General features: G+C 38.9%; 1 protein-coding gene across 7 annotated transcripts in view; it reads left to right on the top strand.

The window, feature by feature from the left end:
• The window catches only part of TRPS1 (transcriptional repressor GATA binding 1), a 215472-nt gene that overhangs the window by 45898 nt on the left and 147358 nt on the right, over positions 1 to 22216 (top strand). For 6 of the 7 annotated variants that reach the window (XM_065629210.1, XM_065629207.1, XM_065629204.1 and 3 more), the window contains 2 exons: positions 9378 to 10498; positions 18365 to 18968. In XM_065629210.1, the coding sequence (XP_065485282.1) occupies positions 9378 to 10498; positions 18365 to 18968 (1725 nt within the window). The remainder of the gene's footprint in view (positions 1 to 9377; positions 10499 to 18364; positions 18969 to 22216) is intronic. The other variant, XM_065629211.1, reaches the window with a different exon arrangement.

Here is a 22216-nt window from a genome sequence, read left to right as displayed (position 1 = left end):
TGTTACACGGAGAGGGAACTGAACCTGAATAATTGGTTCATCTAAACAATATTATTTTTTGTAGGCACTGGGCTAAAGAAAAATAATCCCTTTGTAATTAACTTGAAATAGTAATGGACTGGGCTTAAGGTCTGATTTATTGATCCCCTTGCATTTAACAAACTATTCTGTTGTAGCTGGGGTGGAAGTTATCGATGGATTTATGGTCACAGGCCAGGGAGCTGGGTGCAGAAGCCAGTGATGAGTGACTTTGATCTGGCTCACAGTGGTCAGCTGAAGACCACAATATATGAAGATTTGTAGTAGTGGGGGATGCTATTGAGCCCTGTAGTTTGCAGTCATAATAAAAGCAAAGACAAAGCAATGGAAAAATGTCTGAGTGCAGAAAAAAAACGCAGTATCTGCTGTTTCATCTACAGAAAGGTAGGGATATGGTCCCCTTGCCTAGGACTTGGAAGAAAGAAATCAACTGCACTTTTGGACTTATACGACAGAAGTGAAGTCTGTCCTAGAAAACTTTACTCCTCCTCCCCCAACAAAAACACCCCTTTCCAAGCCTAAACCCACTTTTTAGTGTTGGTTGGTTTGTTTTTGTTGCTTTTATTTTTTTTTTTTATTTTTTATTTTTTTTATTGCAGTCAGCAAAATGGTAGGGATACACATTTGGCTTCACATCCGGGTATGCAAATGTTGGGAATGTGTTTTGACTGTGTTTTGTAGTACCTAAAGAAGATTTGTCTGGGAACTGTGTAAATAATCCAAGCTTTCTAGCCTTGCTACTGTGTAGATTTTTACTTGATTTGAATATTTAATCCAGCAAAATTCCTTTGTCTTCTTTGAAAATGTGATTTTGTTTTAAAAATCTCTTAAACTCTTTGTTCCCATTTTCTTCCTCAGAGGTTTTTGGTTCATTGAGTTGTAATAAATTCCATAGGATTGAGTAAAATCACTGAGCTGTTTCTGGGAGATTAACTTTCTTGCCAGTATGGATTTCAGATGCTAGCACATCTCTGAATTCCCAGAGAATGTGCTAATCAGCTTTATTGCTTTTATCAGAATAATTTTTGAAGTGAGTTCAATGTATCAGCTTTCGCTGATGCCCCTCATTACTTTTTCTTCACATTTAGCTAATTGATCAATCTCTACAGGCAGCTTCGTCTTGCTGGATATTTTAGCCTATGTACGGCTTTGCAGACATGCTTAGAGCAGTAGACTTTGGACTGGATCTAAAGGCTTCACTTAAAATACATTTCAGGTGACTAAGTTAACAGCTATGTTGCTGAAAATCATTGCTTCGCTCCTGTATGATTAAATCTCCCTCTGCGTTTGATCTAATGACTCTTTAATGTATATAGAAAGGTCTGGAGACAGGCAGGTTGCTCACAAGTAGGCAGGAGTCTTTTTTCCATCCCCAAATTTTTGTACGAATAGTGAGTGGGACAGCTTCAACAGAAAGGTTGGAGAATACTGCCTTCCACATATCAGCTTCTAGCTAAGGGGTAGGACATTGCCCAGCGAGGGAGAAGAAGTGGGCTTGGATCCCTTCTGATGGAGCAAGGAAAGGAGCCTACTTTTCCTGTTTCCTGAACAAGTGTTCAAGCCATTAGGCTATTGTGTAAAAGGGAGCGTGACCCCATTTCCTGATACGTTTTAAAAGAAAACAGTGTCCTTCAAAGAAAGGGCAGAAATGTCTGCATTCAGGTGAGGGTTTCAGATGGCATGTCCCAAGGGAGAAGGGTATTCATGTGGCCCTGAATAAAGACATATTGCAGTGCTCAGCAGTTCTTGCGGTTGACTCCAGGCAGCTTCACATTGTCTGTGCTACCTTTGAGGAGCTTCCTGCTCAGCATGGCCCTGGTTATTGTCACGGATCTACCTCCTCTTTTGTTCAGCCACTGAAGAGATTCAGGCTCCTGTCTGAAAGTAATAAAAAGTGCTGGTTTTTTTTTTTTTTTTAGTCCAGCCCTCTAATTTTGATTGCTTCATGGTTTTAGATACTAGACTGCCATAAAGGATAAGAAGACAAATTTCTGAAAAGCCATGGACTGATAAAAGCCATCCAATAGTTTCTTGTTTGTATTTCGGTGAGCCTAGGAAAAAAAAAAGACATTAACTAACTACCCCACAGACTAATGAGAGATCGATGTTGGATTTTTTCTTTCATGGTTCCAGACATCCAATATTATGAGTTGTCCTGTACCACTCAGCCTAATCCCTTGTCATATGTGAATATGTGTGACAGTTAGGTTATGGTTGGACTTGATGATCCTGAGGGTCTCTTCCAACCAAAATGGTTCTATGATTCTATGACAACTTTTCCAGGATTTTCACAGCACCTGAGAGCCCTTCTGGATGTCCAGCTGCCAAGCCGCTCAGCATCCTAGAAAATGGCAGAAGTGCTCATGCATGCAGAGTGTGTAAAGCTCTTTTATCTCCTTTATAAATCAATCGTGAGCTCCATGTTCCTACACAAAGTTATGTATGTGTGTTTTTGAGAGTTCTGAATTTCAATATATCAAATCTGGCAGCTTTTCTGTTCTCACATTAGAAGTGTGTGACTAGTAATTTAACTTATAATTGAAGTCTGGTCTAACTAGGATTCAGCTGAATGACAAACAGTGGTTTTATTATTAGTAGCTTCTGCTTTTTATCCTCCACTCTCATATTAGCAGTTTGATTGAATATGAAGCTGTGAAGGTAAAACTAAAATAGCTTTAGGGGGTCTGTAGGGGTACAGATGTTATCAACATCCCTTCTCATGTTAAAGGTTTTTGTCTACATTTTTGGTGGTTTTGGCAAAGGGATTCTTACAGAGATGGTGATAATCTGAATTGGAGACATAAAAAAGTACAGCATGTACTTCTGTGTTAGTGACAAATCAAGACTCCTTAAAGTTCAACTTTGCCAGCAAGTGGGCTTCCTATGAGATGATATGGATACATAACTAGTCGATGTGAGTAAATGAAAATGTGTGTGAATGAATTTCATTTTCCTCCTACTCTTAGACAAATGGACCCAAATTTTATATTGTTAGTCTAAGTGACTTTAGCTCCATTGTCCATAAAATAGAAATTAGATCTAAATAAACTGACCAACTTCTGCTGGATATGATGTATTCTGATCTCTTGGACTAGATGGTGCCATGCTAGATCTTGAAGTGTGTGCTGGAACAGAACTTGCATGAAGGTGCGATGTCCTAGAAAGCCCATTTCATCTGTCAGCCACGTTGTGGACTCTCCCTGGGGACCTCCCTGTTTGAACTGAAGGCTGTCAAGCTATCTGGGGTGTTGCACCTGCATGTGTGCATAGCTGTGTATTTTCAGTCTTATTTCTGGGTCATGATCAAGCTTGGAGACTGCCTTGCACACTGAGTCACACCTCATGAACACAGGAGTCAGGCATCTCTTTTAAACCACAGACATGAAAAATAAATGGTGGCAGGTGGAGAAATGTTTGGTGGCAAAACACACATAAATGCACATTCATATGCATGTGCTTGTGTGTGTATATATATATATGTGTGCATCTTTTTCTCATATATGTGCATACACATATATGTGACAAAGCATGTCTGGTCTTGTAGGCATCTAAATTCTATTGACTGTAGATCAGAAGTAATGATACATACTATTATGTGTAGTAGAGAAGTTCTTTATATCCTTTCTTTGGAGACATTAGCAAGTTTACTATTCAGAATGATATGCAGTGATTTACAGCATGTCAGCTGCTAAATAGTAAGTGCCTGGGAACATTTACTTGCTCTGTGACAGAAATGAGCTATTTCAGCCTTCTTTCAGTGTGAAATAGTCTACCCTCAAATTAGAGCATTCAGATGGGCAGTTTCTGTGGAACAACTGATGTGATGTATATTCACAGCCTTCAAGGCAAAGTTGTTTATGTGTTAATATTCCTCATCTCTATGCCAGGAATATCTGGTAGTGTTTGAAGACGGGTTAATGAAGAAAGTTGGTGAGACTAGTAACAGTCATGGATATATTTAAAGATATAAACTGCTAAGCTAGCCCACAGAAATTATGAGAGCTCAAAAAATAAAGTTACTGGGGAAAAGGGAAAGCAGCTAGGTTTTCTTCTGGTGTAAATCAGTGCAAGTTTGTCTCAAAGTCTGTGAGGCTATGTGAGTGTACAGTAGCCAAGGAAATGTCTGGTAATTTTGTCTATACAGAGAGAGAATAGAAGGGATGGTGCTTCTTTTAGGTGCTAGATGTTAGTCTGCTGGCATTAGCTAGCAAATGAAAGTCTTGATTCTGTGTTCCTTACTTGTGTTGGTTTTGCACATCTGGTCTCCTGACCTTAGTATAAGTCCTGTTATTGTTCTGTCACAGTCTTTGTTTAAAAAATACCTTTTAAATTATTATGTCAAAAACTGTGCTGGCTTCAATGGCAACAGAATAAATCTTGAGAAGAATACGCTCATCTTGAATGAATGTGACCCAATAGTTTGCTTTCTTGTTTTGCTAAGCATGAATAGCCCAGAAAGCTAGGAGTTTACCCTCAGTCTTTGCCTCCCTTGTGCAACATAGCTCTGTCTACCAATAAATTAATCAAAATATGGTAAATAGTTTTAAGAATATACTCTGAAGATTCTCCTAGTTTTATATGCAGAGAACAAGTGAGTGAGAGGGAGTGAGTTCTTCACAGTGGAGGTTAGAGAACTGGGTGGTGTTACGCAAACTTGCATGAAAGCCAGGAATCTGTTCTGGCCTGCAGAACATGAAGAACTTCATAAATGTGGGATGGTTAAAATGTTCTGGATGCTATATTGCACAAAGCAAATGAATAAACAAGAGCATTAGAAAATATTTTAGGATTAGAAGATTAAGAGTAATTGGCAAAGGCAGACTGGATGGCTCAGGAGATTGGTAAGGGACCTGGAGCCTTTCACCTCCCAATTAGCCAAAGATGTAACCCAGGTAATCAAAAAAAGGTTTATCAACATTTGTTGTTCCAATGCAGATGGTTGGTCTAGGTTCTAATCAGCCGCAGAAGAGACCAGGGGTCAAAGACAGCTTTGTTCTGTACGTGTGAACCTTGAAGTTGAATCTGTTACCTGGATATAGGTCACTGGTTTCTGCTGGTAGAATTTTGTTCATAAAACGTTTGATTACAGGAGCTGGGAGACTTTGTCTTCCTTGGTAACTGTTTTTATTTTCTGTAAGCAGTATTTTTCAACTGTTTTGGTGTACTAAGGATTGAACTTCAAAAAGGAGGTGGGAGAATAGAGTAGGGTAGCATTTGGATCAAGGGCAGATTAAATATAAAAAAATATACCTCTTCTTGCCTGAGTCCATCTATTCCATGAAGTCATTGGTTTTGGTCTGACTAATTAAGGTAACTTAGACATATCTGTTGGAAACAAATAGTGCAATTACACAGCTTTGTTGAAGTACTTGCCAACATGCTTTAGAAAGTACATCTTGAAACATTGTCAATTATAGTGTTATCTTTTCTCCTCTTTCTGGCTATTTTTGGAAATGTGCGTGGTGTGTGAGAGGTAGCTTAGTTGTCTTAAAAAATGAACTTCAATCTTTGTAAAAAATTCTTTCCCAGTCTTCTAGATTTTTATAATTTTCCCCATTAATGAATGAATTTAATGATTAAAAATTTTGAGTTTCAGGGAGTCTTATTGTGAAGTATATTTCAGTTTAATCCAAGACTGAGACATTGCTTTGAAGAGCCAATTTGAAGGATATCAGTGCAACCATCTCAAGGGCAATAATGGATAATCCATTCTAATAGCTGTCGTCCTCTATAATAATAATACCAACTACATTGCCATAACTGAGGTGCTGCGGGAGTAACTGGTAGTCCCAAGGTCTTGTAAGAAAATGACAGTGAAAGAAAGAACTAAATCACGGCTCCCCCGTCCAAACAGATGCCTTGTACATTAGATTCCCTTTAAAAAGAGAATGATGGATTCTTTTCTTCTGTGCTTATTGAAAGCACTGTTGCTATATAGGTGTACTTATATTTCCAGTGCAAGCTGTGCCTGTACTTGTGACTGCCACTAGTTATGTCAACTGGCAGTTTGGACTCGATTGCTGTAATAGCATTGCCAAATTTTAGCATTGCTTTTGTTTAGCTTCTTCTGCTTTATGTCGGGGAAGAGTGTCTAGTTCAGAAAATATAACTCTGCCAGGGCAAGGCAGGAGACTAGGTTTTGCTGGGATCACAATGAAACAGGGGAATAAGTATTAGAAGGTATCACTTCTGATACCACACGGAAATGTGGATATTGATTTCTAGAGTGTATATATATATTATTTTTTATTTCTATTCCCCCTCCCCCCCCTTCCCCTTTATTTTTACTCTCTGGACAGGTCAGAGAGCAGGAAGTTAAGGACAATTACATATGCAGTAAAGGATTTTAGTGCCTGTAAATAGAGATATGAAATGTAACTGAGAAATCTGAAAATCAAGCCAAGACTTGAGCAGAGTGTATGAACCCAAACAGTTCTGCAAATGTATGGGCTTTATCCAAATTTGGCTGGCTGAACGCTGAAACAGCTTCAGTTTATACCATCACTTCAAGTGCTTCTCCCAACTTCTTTGCATGGAAGCCAGTTTCTTCAGTTCTCTTTACCTGATGACACCCAAGGAGTCTTTCAGTGGGTTTTGTTATGCATGAAAAATGGCTTTTGAGTGTAATAACATTAAGATGGCCCTGTGTTACCTTTCACGTACATGCTCTCCTAATAGGATGCATTATTTTGAAATGTGGCAGAGTAGTCAAGGAAATGTCAGCCGAATAATTGGTAATCAATTACATTCCAGTGCTGTAAAGATCATGTTTGTCTTCTCCTCACATTGCAACAGGTTAACACAAATAGTATGAGAGTACTTAGTTTTATTTTATCCTCTTGTGATGTGGAGAAGGATGTATTAGCGCATGGAACACAAATTTGCTGTGTAGGCCACTAAGCAGGATTAGCACAAGTTACAGAAATGTCATTTACAGTCCATTGTATAAAATGCTAGCATGAATAATATGTTTTTCCAGTGTTCAGAAATAAAAGTAATTGGCAATGAACAGCAACTGGGATTATTGTCACTCACAATTTCTAACTGGTGTCTACAGAGCATCTACAAAAGAGGTTTGTTATCTGTAGGCTCTGTGAATGGACAGCTGAGAGTAGTGGATGTATTTACCCATTACAGCCACTTAAGGTAAAGCATTTTGGCCAATTTTTCTATGCATGCATAGAACAAACATAAGTATCTAATTGAATGAGCAAAACCAGATCACCTTGCAACTTCTGTAATTGTGCAATGAAGTGCTGTTATTTTCTGTTCACCATAATTCCATCAGTGATTTCTTTAAGTTGTCTTTCAACACCACTGAGAATTTGAACATTGAAATAATGCAGTGGATGGAGACCTGCAGTGCCAAATCCTGTGGAGCCGGCCCAAACCCCACTGTTGTCAGGGGATCGGGCTCAGCATGGCTTTGTCTCCAGTTCTTGCTCACCATAAAAATGAATAAAACAAGATATCCTCTGCAGTATGGAAGAGCTGTTAAAACATCCCTCTTCCAAAGAACCTCTTCAAAACCAAATTCGTAACTTGACACCAGAACTTGGAGCCCCAGCACAGCTAAGTCCTAGCTATTGGACTGCCCATCTCACTGTTGCCTAATGAGATATGTTTCCTAAACAAGTGGAAAGCAATTTTCAGTTTATTTAAGAAAAAGTTTTAACCAGCACATGGGAATTGTGCTTTCTTAAAAAAAGAAAAATATTGGAGGCAGAATAGCAGCAGCTCATTATATCATGGTTTAGCAACTCATTGACTCACTATACATGTTCAATTCTGATGGTATACAAAGGAGAGCAGCTCATTGTATGGGCTAAATGGCTAAAAGGCATTTATATGCATTTAAAAATGTTTACATTTCATGCTCTCTGTATGTCTGAGTCTTTCCGTATGGTGTGATACCGAATGAGCAGTGATCACATGCTTTCTTTGTGGCACAGCTGTTGAGAAGGACAAGAAAAATAATTACAGCAGTTGCCTAATGCATTACAATGGAATCCTGCAGAAATGTAGTAATATACTTACTGGTTGGGAGAATGGAAGTCAAACCCTGTACGGAAATTTTATATTCCCTGTAAGGCATCTCTTGGGTGTAAAAATTGAGAATGTGGCACAAGGAAGCGTCCGCCAATGTCCTTGATGTAGTGATGTAGACTGGATGATGGCAAAGGAGTAGATATCTGTGGATTTCAGGTGTAAAGAGGAATTATCTTCTGGATGCTGTACACTGTCTACTATTCAGGAAAAGAAGTAGAGCGATGCTGACACATTTTTTGTCAGGAGATTCTTTGGCCTTCAAACCAGTTGTACAGGAGCAGCAAATCTCCCCCTGATGTCACGGCAGGTGTGGTGCACTCCTGGGAGGGCCGGCCTGACTGCTCTGAGAACATAGGGTTTAATAACATAAGCCCTGGAAGCCTTGTTTCCTTCCTGCAGACCATTTTGCTCAGAGATCATGAGAACAGTTAAGTAGACCTACCTTTTTTTTTCTTTTTTTTCTTTTTTTTTTTTAATTATTGATGTCATGGACTTGGGTGTGGTAGGTTTCTTTGCCACATGCCGTTTTTCTACTGTAGTTTTTCCATCCTTGTTTGACTTAAATTGAGCTCTGTGCATGAGAGGAACAGAATATTTCGTTGGAGAATGTCTGCATTGAGTAATCTTCAGAAAACCGCCTCTCTTTTCAGACATCAGCCACTATGGCTGTGTTAAAAGGCGTCCTGGTGGATACTGGATACTCCTGTAGGAATGGTCTTTATAAGAATTGGTCACACTCTGACCCAGCAAACTGAATTCATTATTTCAAGTTTAATTTTTTTTTTGCTCATATTTGGAAAGCAATTTTCTTGGACTCGTAAGCATGGCTATGATTAAAACATTTAACTGTATTGAAATAAAAAAAAGACTGAGGGCTGACTCTTTTGTTCCGCGCCTAGTATAGACTCCCAGCAAAGTCTCCTGTCAAAAGGTTGAGGGATATGAGAACTGATTATTGGATCTTCTACCAGTGACATGATTTAGTGATTTAGTGAAGGAAGGAATAGTTCTATCAGAGAACCTGATTTAAGAACCTGATCATGTTGTGTATGTGTGACTCTGTTTCCCCAAATAAACATATTTATATGGAATTTATATGCAGCTATGTGAAACTTTTCAAAATCTTCAGCAACAAATGCTAAATACATGAGGGTCTATCTTACTACCTTAGTATAAATGGAAAAGAAGCTTATGAATTAATTATTGCTCTTTTTTTTTTTTTTTTTTCCTTCCTTGCTATTTGAATAAATCTACAATGGAGCTAAAATGACCTTGTTCTTTATTCACAGGTTACTTTAGGTGGAACCTTTATTGGAATTGGGCGGAAAACTCCAGATTGCCAAGGCAACACCAAGTACTTCCGCTGCAAATTCTGCAATTTCACCTACATGGGCAACTCCTCCACTGAACTAGAGCAACACTTCTTGCAGACTCACCCAAACAAAATGAAAGCAGCCCTTCCCTCCTCTGATTCTGGTAAAACTTCAGAGAAAAACTCCAATAAATCCAGTCCTACTCTTCGACCATGTGATTCTGGAGACTTGGGGAAGTGGCAAGACAGAATCACTGTAAAAGCAGGAGATGATACACCAGTTGGATATTCGGTGCCCATCAAGCCAATAGATTCCTCTAGGCAAAATGGTACCGATACAACCAGTTACTACTGGTGTAAATTTTGCAGTTTCAGCTGTGAATCGTCCAGCTCGTTGAAACTATTAGAACATTACAGCAAACAGCATGGGGGAAGCCAGGCAGGAAGCCTTCACCCAGATCTGAATGATAAGCTTTCTAGGGGATCTGTCATTAACCAGAATGATCTAGCGAAAAATGCAGATGGGGAGTTAGTGACAAAGACAGAAAAGGGTGCAAAAAAGAAAGACTTGACTAGCAAAGGAGCAGAGGACAGCATGGTGACAAGCTACAACTGTCAGTTCTGTGACTTTAGGTACTCAAAGAGCCATGGCCCAGATGTAATAGTGGTGGGCCCACTTCTCCGTCACTATCAGCAGCTACACAACATTCATAAATGTACCATTAAGCACTGTCAGTTCTGTCCCCGAGGCCTCTGCAGCCCAGAAAAGCACCTTGGAGAAATTACTTATCCATTTGCTTGCAGAAAAAGTAATTGTTCCCACTGTGCTCTCTTGCTTTTGCACCTGTCTCCAGGGGTGACAGGAAGCTCTAGAGTCAAACACCAGTGCCATCAGTGCTCATTCTCCACTCCAGACGTGGACGTTCTCCTGCTCCACTATGAGAATGCACATGAAGCCCAAGCGTCTGATGTCAAACCAGAAACAAACGCCCTGCCAGGGGCAGAGGGGCCGCTGACGCTCAAGGAGAACAAAGAACACTCATGTACCAAATGTGACTTTACCACCCAGGTGGAAGAAGAGATTTCCCGACACTACAGGTACGGTGAAGTTTCAAATGATTAATGGTAGGAACCCAAACAAACAGCCCTCCCTTAGTTCCTTAATTAAATGTCACCATTCCCTAAACATTTGAGGAAACTGGAAATCAAAATATGAATGCGTATAGATATAAATCTTTACAGCCAGGGTCTAATCCAACATCCACTTTGTTTTGGAAAACCACCAGCTAAGTCGGTGGATTTAATTATACATTCAAACCTGTGCAAAGAAGAGGGAGATTTGGATTTGCCTGCAGATGCTGAAGTTCCAGCATATTTGAGGTTTGGTCAACTATTTTCCACCCAGAATCTTTTAGGTACTATTTTAGTTTAGGCTTTTTACCAGAAAGCTGGCATCTTCATTCAGTAGGGGAACACAAATGGCTTTACTTTCCAAGACAGACTATGAATCCTTTCATGCTCCGTAACAGTGCTTCAATGTACTACCTTTTTGTAGTATTTTCCATTCCCAAGTCCAGCAATGCAATAATTAGTTTAAGAGCATTCCACTGCTGTTTTGGTGTTGGTTTCACACTGGGAGCAGACACTCTTTTGTCTGTTGATGTCATCCCCCAAGATCCTTTTGCAGATGCTTATTTTCATGTTGCTGGTTTACAGTGTCGTTCTATTTATTTTAAATGCTAATGTTCCTATTTGGAGGTGAATGTAGCCAGTCTCCTGACTCAGTCTGACACAATGTCATAGCGGCAGCCAACTCCCTGCTAAACTTCTTGGGTCGGTTCCTGCGCTGTTGTAAACTGGCAGTCCAGTTTACATCAGAGGAGGAGCTGGCTCTTAGGCTTCGTAAAGAGCAACAGTTATGTGCCGCTGCAAAAGCGATGTTAAATATTAGAAAATCATGCTGAATATGTTAATAGTTAAGGCTAATGCGTCAACAACAACGGAAAACTCAGTATCTATCTCATCTAAAAGATCTTTGCATGGAAGCCAGCTAGAATGAAGACAAAAGAAGATGCATTTTCAAAGCTAAAGCTTTGTTAAAAGCTCAAGAAACTGTGCCACATTTAATAGATTCCAAGACATCCAAAATTAACAAAGGCAGACTGGGGCATGATACTTTAATAGAGATTAAAGCTGGGGGCATCCAAATGTTGCCCAACAGAGGGCTGCATTGGCAATGTATCAGGAGTCTATTTAAAAAAAAAAAAAGAAGAAAAAAAAAGAAGGAGCATATTGCTCATCTTTAATTTGGAGCTAGAGCCCACGGAGGATTCAGGTCCCAGCATGCAGTGCCCCATTTTTGATCCAAGTGGGCCTGAGGGATGTTGTGCGGATTAATTAGTTAATGTTTGTAAACTGCTTTGAAGATGAAAAGTGGTATCTAAGTTCCAAGCATTATTACAGCAGCTTTGAGCCATGCTGTAGAACTCCATAGGCAGCACTTTGTCCGCCGCTGGGGCATGGCACGATCTTTTTTTAGTGGTTAAATAACTGGAAGATTGAAATGGCTCCTGGACTGAAAAAAACACTTTTATTTTGCTGCAGCTGGTAATTTAAGTTTTAACAAGCACGCCTAGTTAAAATCCTTTTTTCCCAAGGAAAGGAGAAGCCGTGACTGTCAAAATTAAGTGCTAAGTCTGAGACGGGGTAGCAGTAGCTTCTCCTTTGGAGGGCTCAGCACCCTGTGGCTCTGGCAGTTGTCACAGGGAACTGCACTTTGGAAAATCAAGAGATGCACTTAAGCGTTCAAATCTCAACTTGTTTGTCTAAAATTAGGCTATTCTATTTAAGACGCTAGAACAATGTATTTTGTTAAGCCCTCAGTCTATGACATTATTGAGTACTCTGAGGATGTTGTGTAATTAAAGCGAAATGCAACATCTCCATAACTGCCAACTTCTTTCCTTTTCTTCTGGCCTCCCCTCTTTTTAACTTGAGTTTTGTTTCTTTTCTACATGTACTGCTGCTGGTTTCCCCCACCGTGCATCTTCTTTGAAATCACAGAAGTTAGTTCAGTTTGTGGTAGGTTCTCCGCAATGGCAAACACCAGCAGATATTGTTGCTTTTCTCTGCATAACTTAGTTTTCATAGTTTTCACTCTATCAAACTAAAACAAATGGAAAAAGAGCCTTCTGGGGCATTGTAGCTTTTATTTTTACTATTGTTATCAGGCCTTTTTAAAACAGAAGTTTTGCATGTATCAGATATGTATTTCTTTCCCTTTTTGTATTTTATGAACTAAAGATACAGAATAGTTCGGATTTTAAAAAGTGGAACTTCTATAAAATAGTAGTGTTAGGGAGTTATGTGACACACAGAACCCTGCTGATGTGGAGCAGCTCACATCCTAGCTGTCCCTCTCTGTGGCTTCACCAGAGCTTATCTCAATAAAGCTGTTATACCACATGTTATGTATTTCTGATGTATTTAAAATGCTATACGTGCACATGTCTAAAACCTGTCCATTTATATAATGAATTGAGTGGATTCTAATGATAAACATGTTACAAAGCATTAATGTGGTGGCAGAAACTGTTCCTGCCATTCCCACTTAAGCTTAGCCTTGATTATCTCTGAGTATCAGAGCTGGCTTTAGATGATGCTTACATGTTTTGGTTCATGTATTTTTTGTCTGCATTTTTGACTATTTTCATTTTTGAGCCACACACATGAACAGCATGCTTAATTTATTTTCTTTTTTATTTTGTTTCCTTTTGTCTCTACATCTGCAATTTCACTATGTCTCCTAGCTAAAAAAAATTCTGTGTCCCAATATTCCTCCTTTGCAACCATGTATTTACAGCAACATTAGAATTTGCAAAAGTGGTTCTTTCCAAGTTTTCTGTCTACAGAAACATATACTTACACTTAATGCTCATTCTGTATTTCTTGACATGATTATTTGAGAGCTGTTCAGTTAAGTTTGAACTTAATGAATCACATTGCACTTGAGTTTACTTGTATTTAAACCTGACTAAAATTGCTTACTCAAATAAATGCCCAGAAGGTTTATTGGCCTCCATTTTCTACTAATTCTGCTACTACTCATTTTCTATTATACCTCTGAGGAGTCAGGTACTCTTGGTGTTCATTGCGAAGCTTAGTTTTTCCTCAAAACTGTCTAGTATTCTGATGAGCTAAAAGATGCCAACACTTGTAATTTAGATAAAAATCATACTGAGTATTTGGGGAAATTTTGCGTGTCGGATCACTCAGTCTGGAGATTATTTTCCTGCTTCCTCCAAATAATTAGTTTTTAATTTTTTTTTTTGTTAAAAATTGAGGAGGCTTCTTGCAGAAGTGTTTTTTGGTTTTGTTTTTATTTTTTTAATGTTGCTGTGGGAAAACAGGACACTCTGTCATTTCTGCAAAAATTAGAATTTTTCGTGTAAATCCTTAATTGTCAAAAAAGATTTTGACAGAAAGCATTTGATCAGTGCTAGTAGAATTAAAAATGCTCTAAACTTCTAGAAAAACTTCTAGAAAAGGTAGGGTAATGACTGCGTGTTATTCAATAAACAACTGCAAAATATAAAAAGAAACTAGAAAGATTTACAAATGAAAAATAAGCTTTGGCAATGAGGTAGAATAATTTTTGTAATAAACAGAAATTATTTTGAAAACACGGAGTACAGCACTGATGTAGGGTTCTCTTTTGAGATTAATTTCAAATTAAATGAAATTCCCCACCTCTTAAAGGTAGATGGGGCAGAGGGGTAAAAGGCAAAGGGCTACTCAGGTCTTGCACGTCAGGGCTGGGGGTGTCGGATCTGCCCCTCCTCTCACTCTGTGGGCAGCAGAAGCTGGAGCAGAGTCTTACGCCTGCAGATTATGGAAATGTGGAGCCTTTGGGACGCTCCCCAGAGAGGACAACCGAGGGCAAAAGTGTAAACTGAGGCCCAACAGCTCCCGGTTTTTCGGCAGAGCAGGGGACTTCACTTGTTGAACAATAGCAGCAGCTGCGAGGACCTTTTCCATCCTCCTGACACCTTAATTCACTGCTCTGAACTTGTTTGCTCTTGCCAGTGGCTTTTGCTCTCCTTTCATCTCAGCCTTGCGCTCCGCTCTGCCCATTCTCCTCCCCTTTCTGTCCCTCCGCTGAATTTTCTTGCTCGCTTTGCTTACTCTATTTCCTTCTGAATATTTTCTGCTCCCCACAAGCCTGAGTGTGGCACCCATCCCCAAAGTAAACTTTCTTATAAGCCTGTTTCTTCCTCAGAAATACTAGTAAGTCTTCTATACATTATGTAATTCAAAACATGCAAAAAATTGAAGTGATATGACAGCTGTACCTTCATCCAGAATATTTTCTATGGCCTAGAGCATAGGAATGTCTTCAGGTAATTTAAAAAAAAAAATTACTTGTTTTGTGGAGAATAGTGTTTTGTAATACTTCAGACTAGATAGAAGTACATCAACAAGACTTAATTAACAACTGGCTAATGTCAAGAGTATCACAGCCTATTAGAAAGCTCAAGTAAAGAACATTAAATCCATCAAAAAAACGCCTATCTAATCTCTCCAACTTTAAGCTTTTGCAAAGGAAAATTCTTATAGCGCCCAATTCAAGTACATTTTGGTACAAATAAAGAATGATAGGATTTTATTAAGTTGTCAGAATGTAACAGTGCAGCAAAGGTTTGGCCTGAATTCCTTGACATTTAATCTTGGGATTGGGCCATAAATGTTTTAATGTCCATGAATAATGAGGTCTTTGATTTATTTTGTAGTGAAAATAATGATGCTAAGTGACACTAATGGATGGGATGACATTGCCATCTTAGTGCCACGGTGAAGATAATGCCAGTTTATAGCTTGAACCTGCTATTAGCTTGCTCACGTGGTGTATGAGAAAGATCACAAAAGGGAGAGTGTCATTGCCTTCTTCATTTACATCACTGTCTGCCATACTGAGATTTTCCTCAAACATCTCTCCTTTGATCAGCCGAATGACAATACAGGGTATGGCACCCGATGGGTTCAGAGTTTCAGGTGATATAACCACAGTTTAGCTGTAAAGTGCAACTTTAAGGTGCACAGGAGTGCTTATTGTGTACTTTGCAAATTGTAACTTTTAACATTTTGTTGCTTAGCTTCAAGGAGCTTTGTGCACAAATCTAGGTGTAACTTGGGACTTTAGAAACATGGAGTAGGTTTAAATTCTAGTACAAAAAGAAATCAAACATTGCCAACTTGTTTCCTTGATCGCTATCAGGGTGGGGTGAAAACAGTCAGAGATGAAAACATTTTCTTTGTATGCCTTGTTCTGGGAAAGAATAAGTTTCCAGCTTTCAAAAGTTCTCTAATAGCTGATGATAGTTATTATTTTATTATTTGAGACTGTGAATTATATTGGACAGTTCCAAACTTTAACTTAGTTTTCAGAGCTTGGGGATAGAATAGTACATAGGAAAAACCCATGCAAAGTATGTAGATTTATAACGTCGATGGCAGAGTTTACTTTTTCGTGCATGCATACTAGAAAATTACATGTCTTGAAAAAAAAGGCTGTTGGGTAACTACTACCTAGATCCATCCTTGTCTTTTCCATATCACAGTGCCTGTCACAGTTTCACAGAAAAACAGAGGAATGTTTGTATGACTTTCTTTGAATAAATTACAAATAATTTAAATGAGCAAACCTTTAATGGAATAAAGGTGATTGTAGCTGGGCCTCAGCCGTGTAGTTAGAACTGCGTCTAATATTCAGCATTTATTTGTGGCTTTAGAAGTGTGGTACCACTCCTGTGGTGTATACCGCTCCTGATCAGAAACGTTTGGCCAGCGTGGAAGTGGGGGGAAAAAAAAAGACAAGTTAGGCAGAAAAAGATCAGCTGTTTGGAGGTGTGATATCTGTAGATGAGAGCCAAGTTAGGAAAGGGGGTTAGCTATTGAAATAGCCAAGTTAAACAAGAGACACTTAGGGCTAAGTAGCCTCCCAAAGGATTGATAAACTTTCACATGGGGAGTGTATGCGGTTGAGCCATTAGCCCCAAATGGTGTCTTGTTTAACTTGGCATTTAAGATAACTAGCCCCTGTCTAACTTGGACTTCCCTGACGGTATCCCACCTTTACAGGGCTGACCCTTTTTATAACTTGGCTTTTTGTATTTATAAAATGGTTTTGATCAGATAGCACTCTCTCTTTTTTTTCTTTTTGGTTCAGAAGAGAATTAAGATCAGTTTAGAAAAGAATTAAGTTTCAAGAGAGAATATATTAGTGTCGCATCGAGAGACAAGCTGATTTTAATAAAACACAATTGTAGAATGAAGAAAAAGGAACAGAGCCAGAACAGGATTTTAACCCACAGCTTTCTCTCCCACAAGTAGATTTTGTTGCCGTAAGGCTATGTGAAGAATAGCTGACTCTATTTTTTGTAAAACTGAACGAGCCCATCTAGTCCCTTAAAATGAATATAAATACGGAAAATGACAAAAAGAAAACTGATATTGCACAAGGGCTAAAAAGCTTGAATCTGAATGTGTACTCATGTCTGTGCGCTGACACAACTGCAAGAAAATCAGACAATGTAAATAACATATGGTTTGTTTTTCCAACAAAAGGAAAGAAGGAAGACAAGGAGGTTTAAAAAGTTTGGCAAGTAGTCCCTTCTAAAACTATCATACTCTAAAAGGGACATTTTGTGTATCTTTCCAGTTCTACAGATGCACCAAGAGCCAAATCCTGCTCTTACTGGAGTCAATGGGAGTTTTGCCATCGACTTCACTGAGACTAGGATTTGGCCTCAAAAGAATTAATTCTAACAATTGGAGTTGTCAGGGCAGTAACAGATTTCTCATGCAAGTTTTGTCCTGTGTGGATAGCAAAAGGCTCATTTTTTAGCTTGGCTAAGGATGCTGTTGTGACTCCGAATGCCTGGGGTGTGGATGTGTGAGTGTGTCTGGAGGGAGAAACTGTTGCAGATTTATGTACATTTTGGTGGAAGGCAGGGACGGTGTTTTACTCTGCGTTGGTACGACGCCGGGCGCAGCCGGAGCCTGATGGGAGGGCTCGGACCTCTCCTGTGCTATAAACAATTATTCATAGTGGCGTTATAGAGCTCATAAAGAGTGTTCTGTTCCTATGATAGATACAGTAAATGGGTAACATGTTGTTCTCATGTATCAACATATGCTTTACATAATTTAGTAATACAGTACTTTATATAGGCTTTTAGAACAAAAACAGGAAGGCGCATTATTCTGCAGTGCTCCGCAGCTTGTACGCAAGCATTTCTGTACTTGACAGGAAAACAGCTCGTAGTGACACAGCCAGCTATTTTTCTTTAGAGCAGAATCTTTTAAAGTTGTGTTAAGATGTCCATAGAAAACAAATAAGTACTGTCTGTTGTGCACAGCCTTGTGTCCTTTGGTGTAGTCTTACCTGTAAGTCAACCAGAGCTCCATTCAAAATCATCTTTGTCAGCCAAAAGTATGTTACATTGGTGGAAAGGAAGGAATTATTTTAAGCATTTGAACTTTCTAGCATACATTTGTGTTATACAAAGTGGTTTTTAATAAAAAGAAAATGATCCTTTTCTAACTATTTGATTTTGTTTGAAAAAATATGTTACTTCAATGTTTCCACCACAATAGGAAGTGAAAAGTGTATTGCAGCAAACTGAAGACGAAAAAACCACAAAATGCCAGTGAAAATTATATGACGTTTAGAATAAAGCAGTGGAGTGTGAATGAGCAATAGGAGGCCATTGCAAGGCATGGAGGGAAAAACAAGCAGGATTTTTCTCATATTGTACGAGACACTAAAGTAAACCTGCTTGCTTTACTTAGAGGGAATCGTACTGTAAGTTCCATTTATTTTCTTCATCTTGGTAGGCAGAACCACTGCAAGAGAGAAGGCCGAGAGGAGGCTCTTGTGTTAATACACTTCTCATTTTCTTCCAGGAGAGTACACAACTGCTACAAATGCCGTCAGTGCAGCTTCACGGCTGTTGACACTCAGTCACTACTAGAGCACTTCAACACTGTGCACTGTCAGGAGATGGACGTCACTACAGCTAATGGGGAGGACAGTCACGGTGTTTCGTCTATCAAGGAGGAGCCAAAAATTGACCTCAAGGTCTACAGTCTGATTAATCCAGACCCCAAAATGGGGGAGCCCATATCTGACAGCATAGTGAAGAGGGAAAAGATAGAAGATAAGGAAGTGCTCAAGGAGAAAGGTTGGACTGACAGTCCCAGCGATGATCTTCGCAACGTGACCTGGAGGGGAACAGACATTTTGAGGGGGAGCCCGTCATACACACAGACCAGTCTGGGCTTATTGACCCCGGCGGCCGTTGGCCAAGAGCAGCCAAAGCCTTTAAGGGATAGTCCGAACGTAGAAGCTGCCCATCTTGCGCGGCCCATGTACGGCTTGGCGGTGGAGAGCAAGGGCTTCCTGCAGGGCGTGCAGGCCGCAGCGGCGGAGAAAGGCGGGCAGCTCCCCCAGCCCTACCCTGCGTCCGGGGACGGCAAGGCCAAGGACGAGTCCCAGTCCTTACTACGGGTAGGAAGCTCTCTTTTTTTTTTTTCCTCTTGCTCTTTATGATTACATGTATGTTACATTTAATTAGGCATGCAAATGATTTCTTCGGTTCCAGAGTAATGCGGCTGGTTGTTTTTTTTTTTTTCATGCATGGAAAAAAAAAATAATCAAGGAAAGACTGAAAGCCTCAAACTTGCAGATGTAAACTGGCAGGTGAATGTTCTAAAGTGTTTGCATAAAACAGTGTGTATATTGATGTAGTATTAGTAAGCAAGTGCTTCTGCTTTTGCTATTTAACTCTGATTAAATTTTGTTTAATCATTCCTGCTAATTGTGCAGGTCGATGATGCATTTGAAGAAGGAAGGTTTAGAACCCCAGAAGGCTGCACATCTGTTACACTAAAACAACTAATCGCCTCTTAAATTTTGTGGTAGTGTGGCAGTTCACACTTAAGCAAGATTTCACATTATTAAATATGAATATGAAACCTGAGTTAAATATTAATAAAAAGTAACCTCTTTTTTTTTTTTTTTTAAACAATGTAATTATATATCGATTTTGACACTTGGCTGGTTGTCTTGGAAGCAAAAGAAAAGAAAAAAAAGATAAAAGGAAGGAGCGTGGGTGATAAGAAAAGGAAGGTATTTGTCACACCAAATAACTCCTATTCTGTCTCTTTTTCACACAAAAGGGCCTATATATAAGGAACTTCCCGTTCCATCAAGGTATGCTTTTCCCGCTGTAGGGAAATCTGAGTTTAGGAAACCTCTCAAATTCTGAGGAGCTGCACAGGGAGACAAATAAATACCTTTCTCCTGGAGTCATCACCGTATGTTTTTAGGGGCAGCTGCCTACTTGAACTTCTAGAAACTTCCTACAAGAGCAGTCAGCCCACAGACAAACCTCACTAGAATGGAACTGATGATCAGCTATTTATTGTCTTTTATAAGGACATTTATAACCATGCCATCCATTACTGTAAGAGTGAACAACATGTCAGAAGAAGACAAAAGGCAAGATAAATGTTTTACTCCATGGTCCGCTAAGATTATACATAGGTATATCTGTCTCTGTATGTATATGTAAGTCTTACAAGCTCTTTTTAAATGAAGTCAGTGGTCTTAAAAATATTGCAGTTACTCTAATTATAAAATAATGTGTCTGTTCCTTAAAGTCTGCATGGGGTTTAGGGGGACAACAGTCTTTTGTGCCTTACAGGTCAGAAATAGTTTCTGATGTCAGATTTTAAGTGTATGAGAAGCAGTCACAATATGACAGGTTCCCTGTTGTGAACCTGGGTGTGTGCTCATTGTGAATGGCAGGGTTATATTTCTCTCCTCCCTTTGGAAATATATATCAAAATATATAAATTATATCCAACAAGCAGTGGAATTCATGCTAAACATATGATGCTAGTTACATCCCACTTAGATTTTTGTAGTGGTTCTTAGCAGTGCAGAGACATATTGGCCAGAGGAGCCGTTTATATTGTGGGTTATCAGAATACAAATATTTTTCATTTGTTGTTTTAGTCCTAAAGAATTAAAAAAGCCAACTAAACAAAAATCTTCAAAGGGACCTGGTAGTATGCAGAACCAGCTCTATAGATGTATAAATGTGGTTGGTCTCTGGAGCTTATAATCTTAATAAGTGGTAAGATAAGACAGTTACATTATCAGTTTTAGCCGTTGGTGAATGAAGAAAGGGAAACTGTACACTGGCTGCTTCTTATGCTCATCTTTAAAATAAATTTGGACAGTTTTTTAAAGTCTTCATACAAAAGCATTATTTTTTTTTCAAAACAGTAGTTTTGTCACTTTAGAAATATTTTTATCACTTCTGGATGTTCTGAAATACAAAGTACCTGTAATTCTCATGGTTTTCTGGGGAAAAAAAAAGTCTTATTTTTTTATATTATCAGGCTATATAAATCAGTTCCTTATATTTAAAAAAGTTGTGTATAACCCAGCTTTTCTTTTATAAGGTTTGTAAAAGGATTTATTAGTGGATTAGGTCTATACTGAACAGAGAAACCATACCACCACCACTCAAGGAGGATTTACTTTTGTGTACACTTTTAGCTACCTTGCTGTTTGAACTCGGTTGTGCCAAGGACTTGTCTGGGTCTTTTCATTAGTTATAATATTTTAATTTTCACTTTTCTTCTTTGAAAATTGGGAAGTTGCCTTTGTCAGTTTGAAATATTTAAAAAAAAGGAAAGGAGGTTAACTTTCTACATCTGCTGAACGGAGTCCCTAATCATATATATTTCATCACTATTGATGGATAGAGGAAAATAGTAATAATTCAAACTTCCTGAAGGTAAGGGGTGATCTGAAGGACAGGAGATGGTGGAAGATGAAGGAGTGTGACTCTGTGAGTGGTATTAATTCTTCCAATAATGTGGATATTCCTTATTCCCCTGGATCTCTGAAAAAGATCATTGAAACCCAACTCCCTTCCACTCTGGAAAGAGTTCATTTTTGTAATCCTCTGAAATAAAAAAAATGCTCTGTATTGTTAAGCAAATCTCCCATGATTATCCACTTTTGGATAAATTTATTTTGCTAATGTGAAATGGCTAGTAGAAATAGCTAGTGTTGTGCTAAAAGTTGTGTCTTTCTAAAAGGAAAGCGTTAAATCAATACATACTTCTGGTATCATATAATGGATGCTTATGCAAAATACTGTATCCCAGGACGACTGGTGACTAGGAAACAAAACCTATAATAAAATCACTGTGGACACCTTCATTTTTTTTTCCCCAAAGACTGACATAGAGGAAGCCAAAAATTTGGGATTACTCAATGAATAAACACTGTGAGAAATGGACTGAAAAATATCTAACACCTCCCTTTTGTTGTACTGGCTATTCAGTATTTATAAAGTGGTTCTGCTTATTACAAATGATTTGTAATGATTCAACAGTAGCAGTACTACCATGTGCTTTTCATTTTTTAGTTCTCTCGTGACTGGGGGAAGGGAGAGGGGAGATAATGTTTTTCACATTTGTTCATATAGATAGAGGTTAATATTGCAAGTGGGTTTTCTAGATACTGAGTTTGGGAGCGATTAGCATTTTAATAAAATATCAAAGATGACGTACATCAACTGGGGAAGGGGTGAAACTCTACAATTGCCCACAGCATTCCCTAGTGTCTACAGGAAAATTGTAAACTTTTGGAAGTTACTTGGAGTGGTTTTCAGCTTCGGATGTTGTGTGAGCCGTTGATACGCTGCTTTCTTGCATTCCTTCCATGCACGATGG

The sequence above is a fragment of the Caloenas nicobarica genome, chromosome 2 (genome assembly GCF_036013445.1).
Source record: "Caloenas nicobarica isolate bCalNic1 chromosome 2, bCalNic1.hap1, whole genome shotgun sequence".
In the NCBI taxonomy this organism is placed as follows: domain Eukaryota; kingdom Metazoa; phylum Chordata; class Aves; order Columbiformes; family Columbidae; genus Caloenas; species Caloenas nicobarica.
The sequence above is the reverse complement of the archived record's forward strand: the minus strand, read 5'-3'. Positions and strand labels throughout refer to the sequence as shown.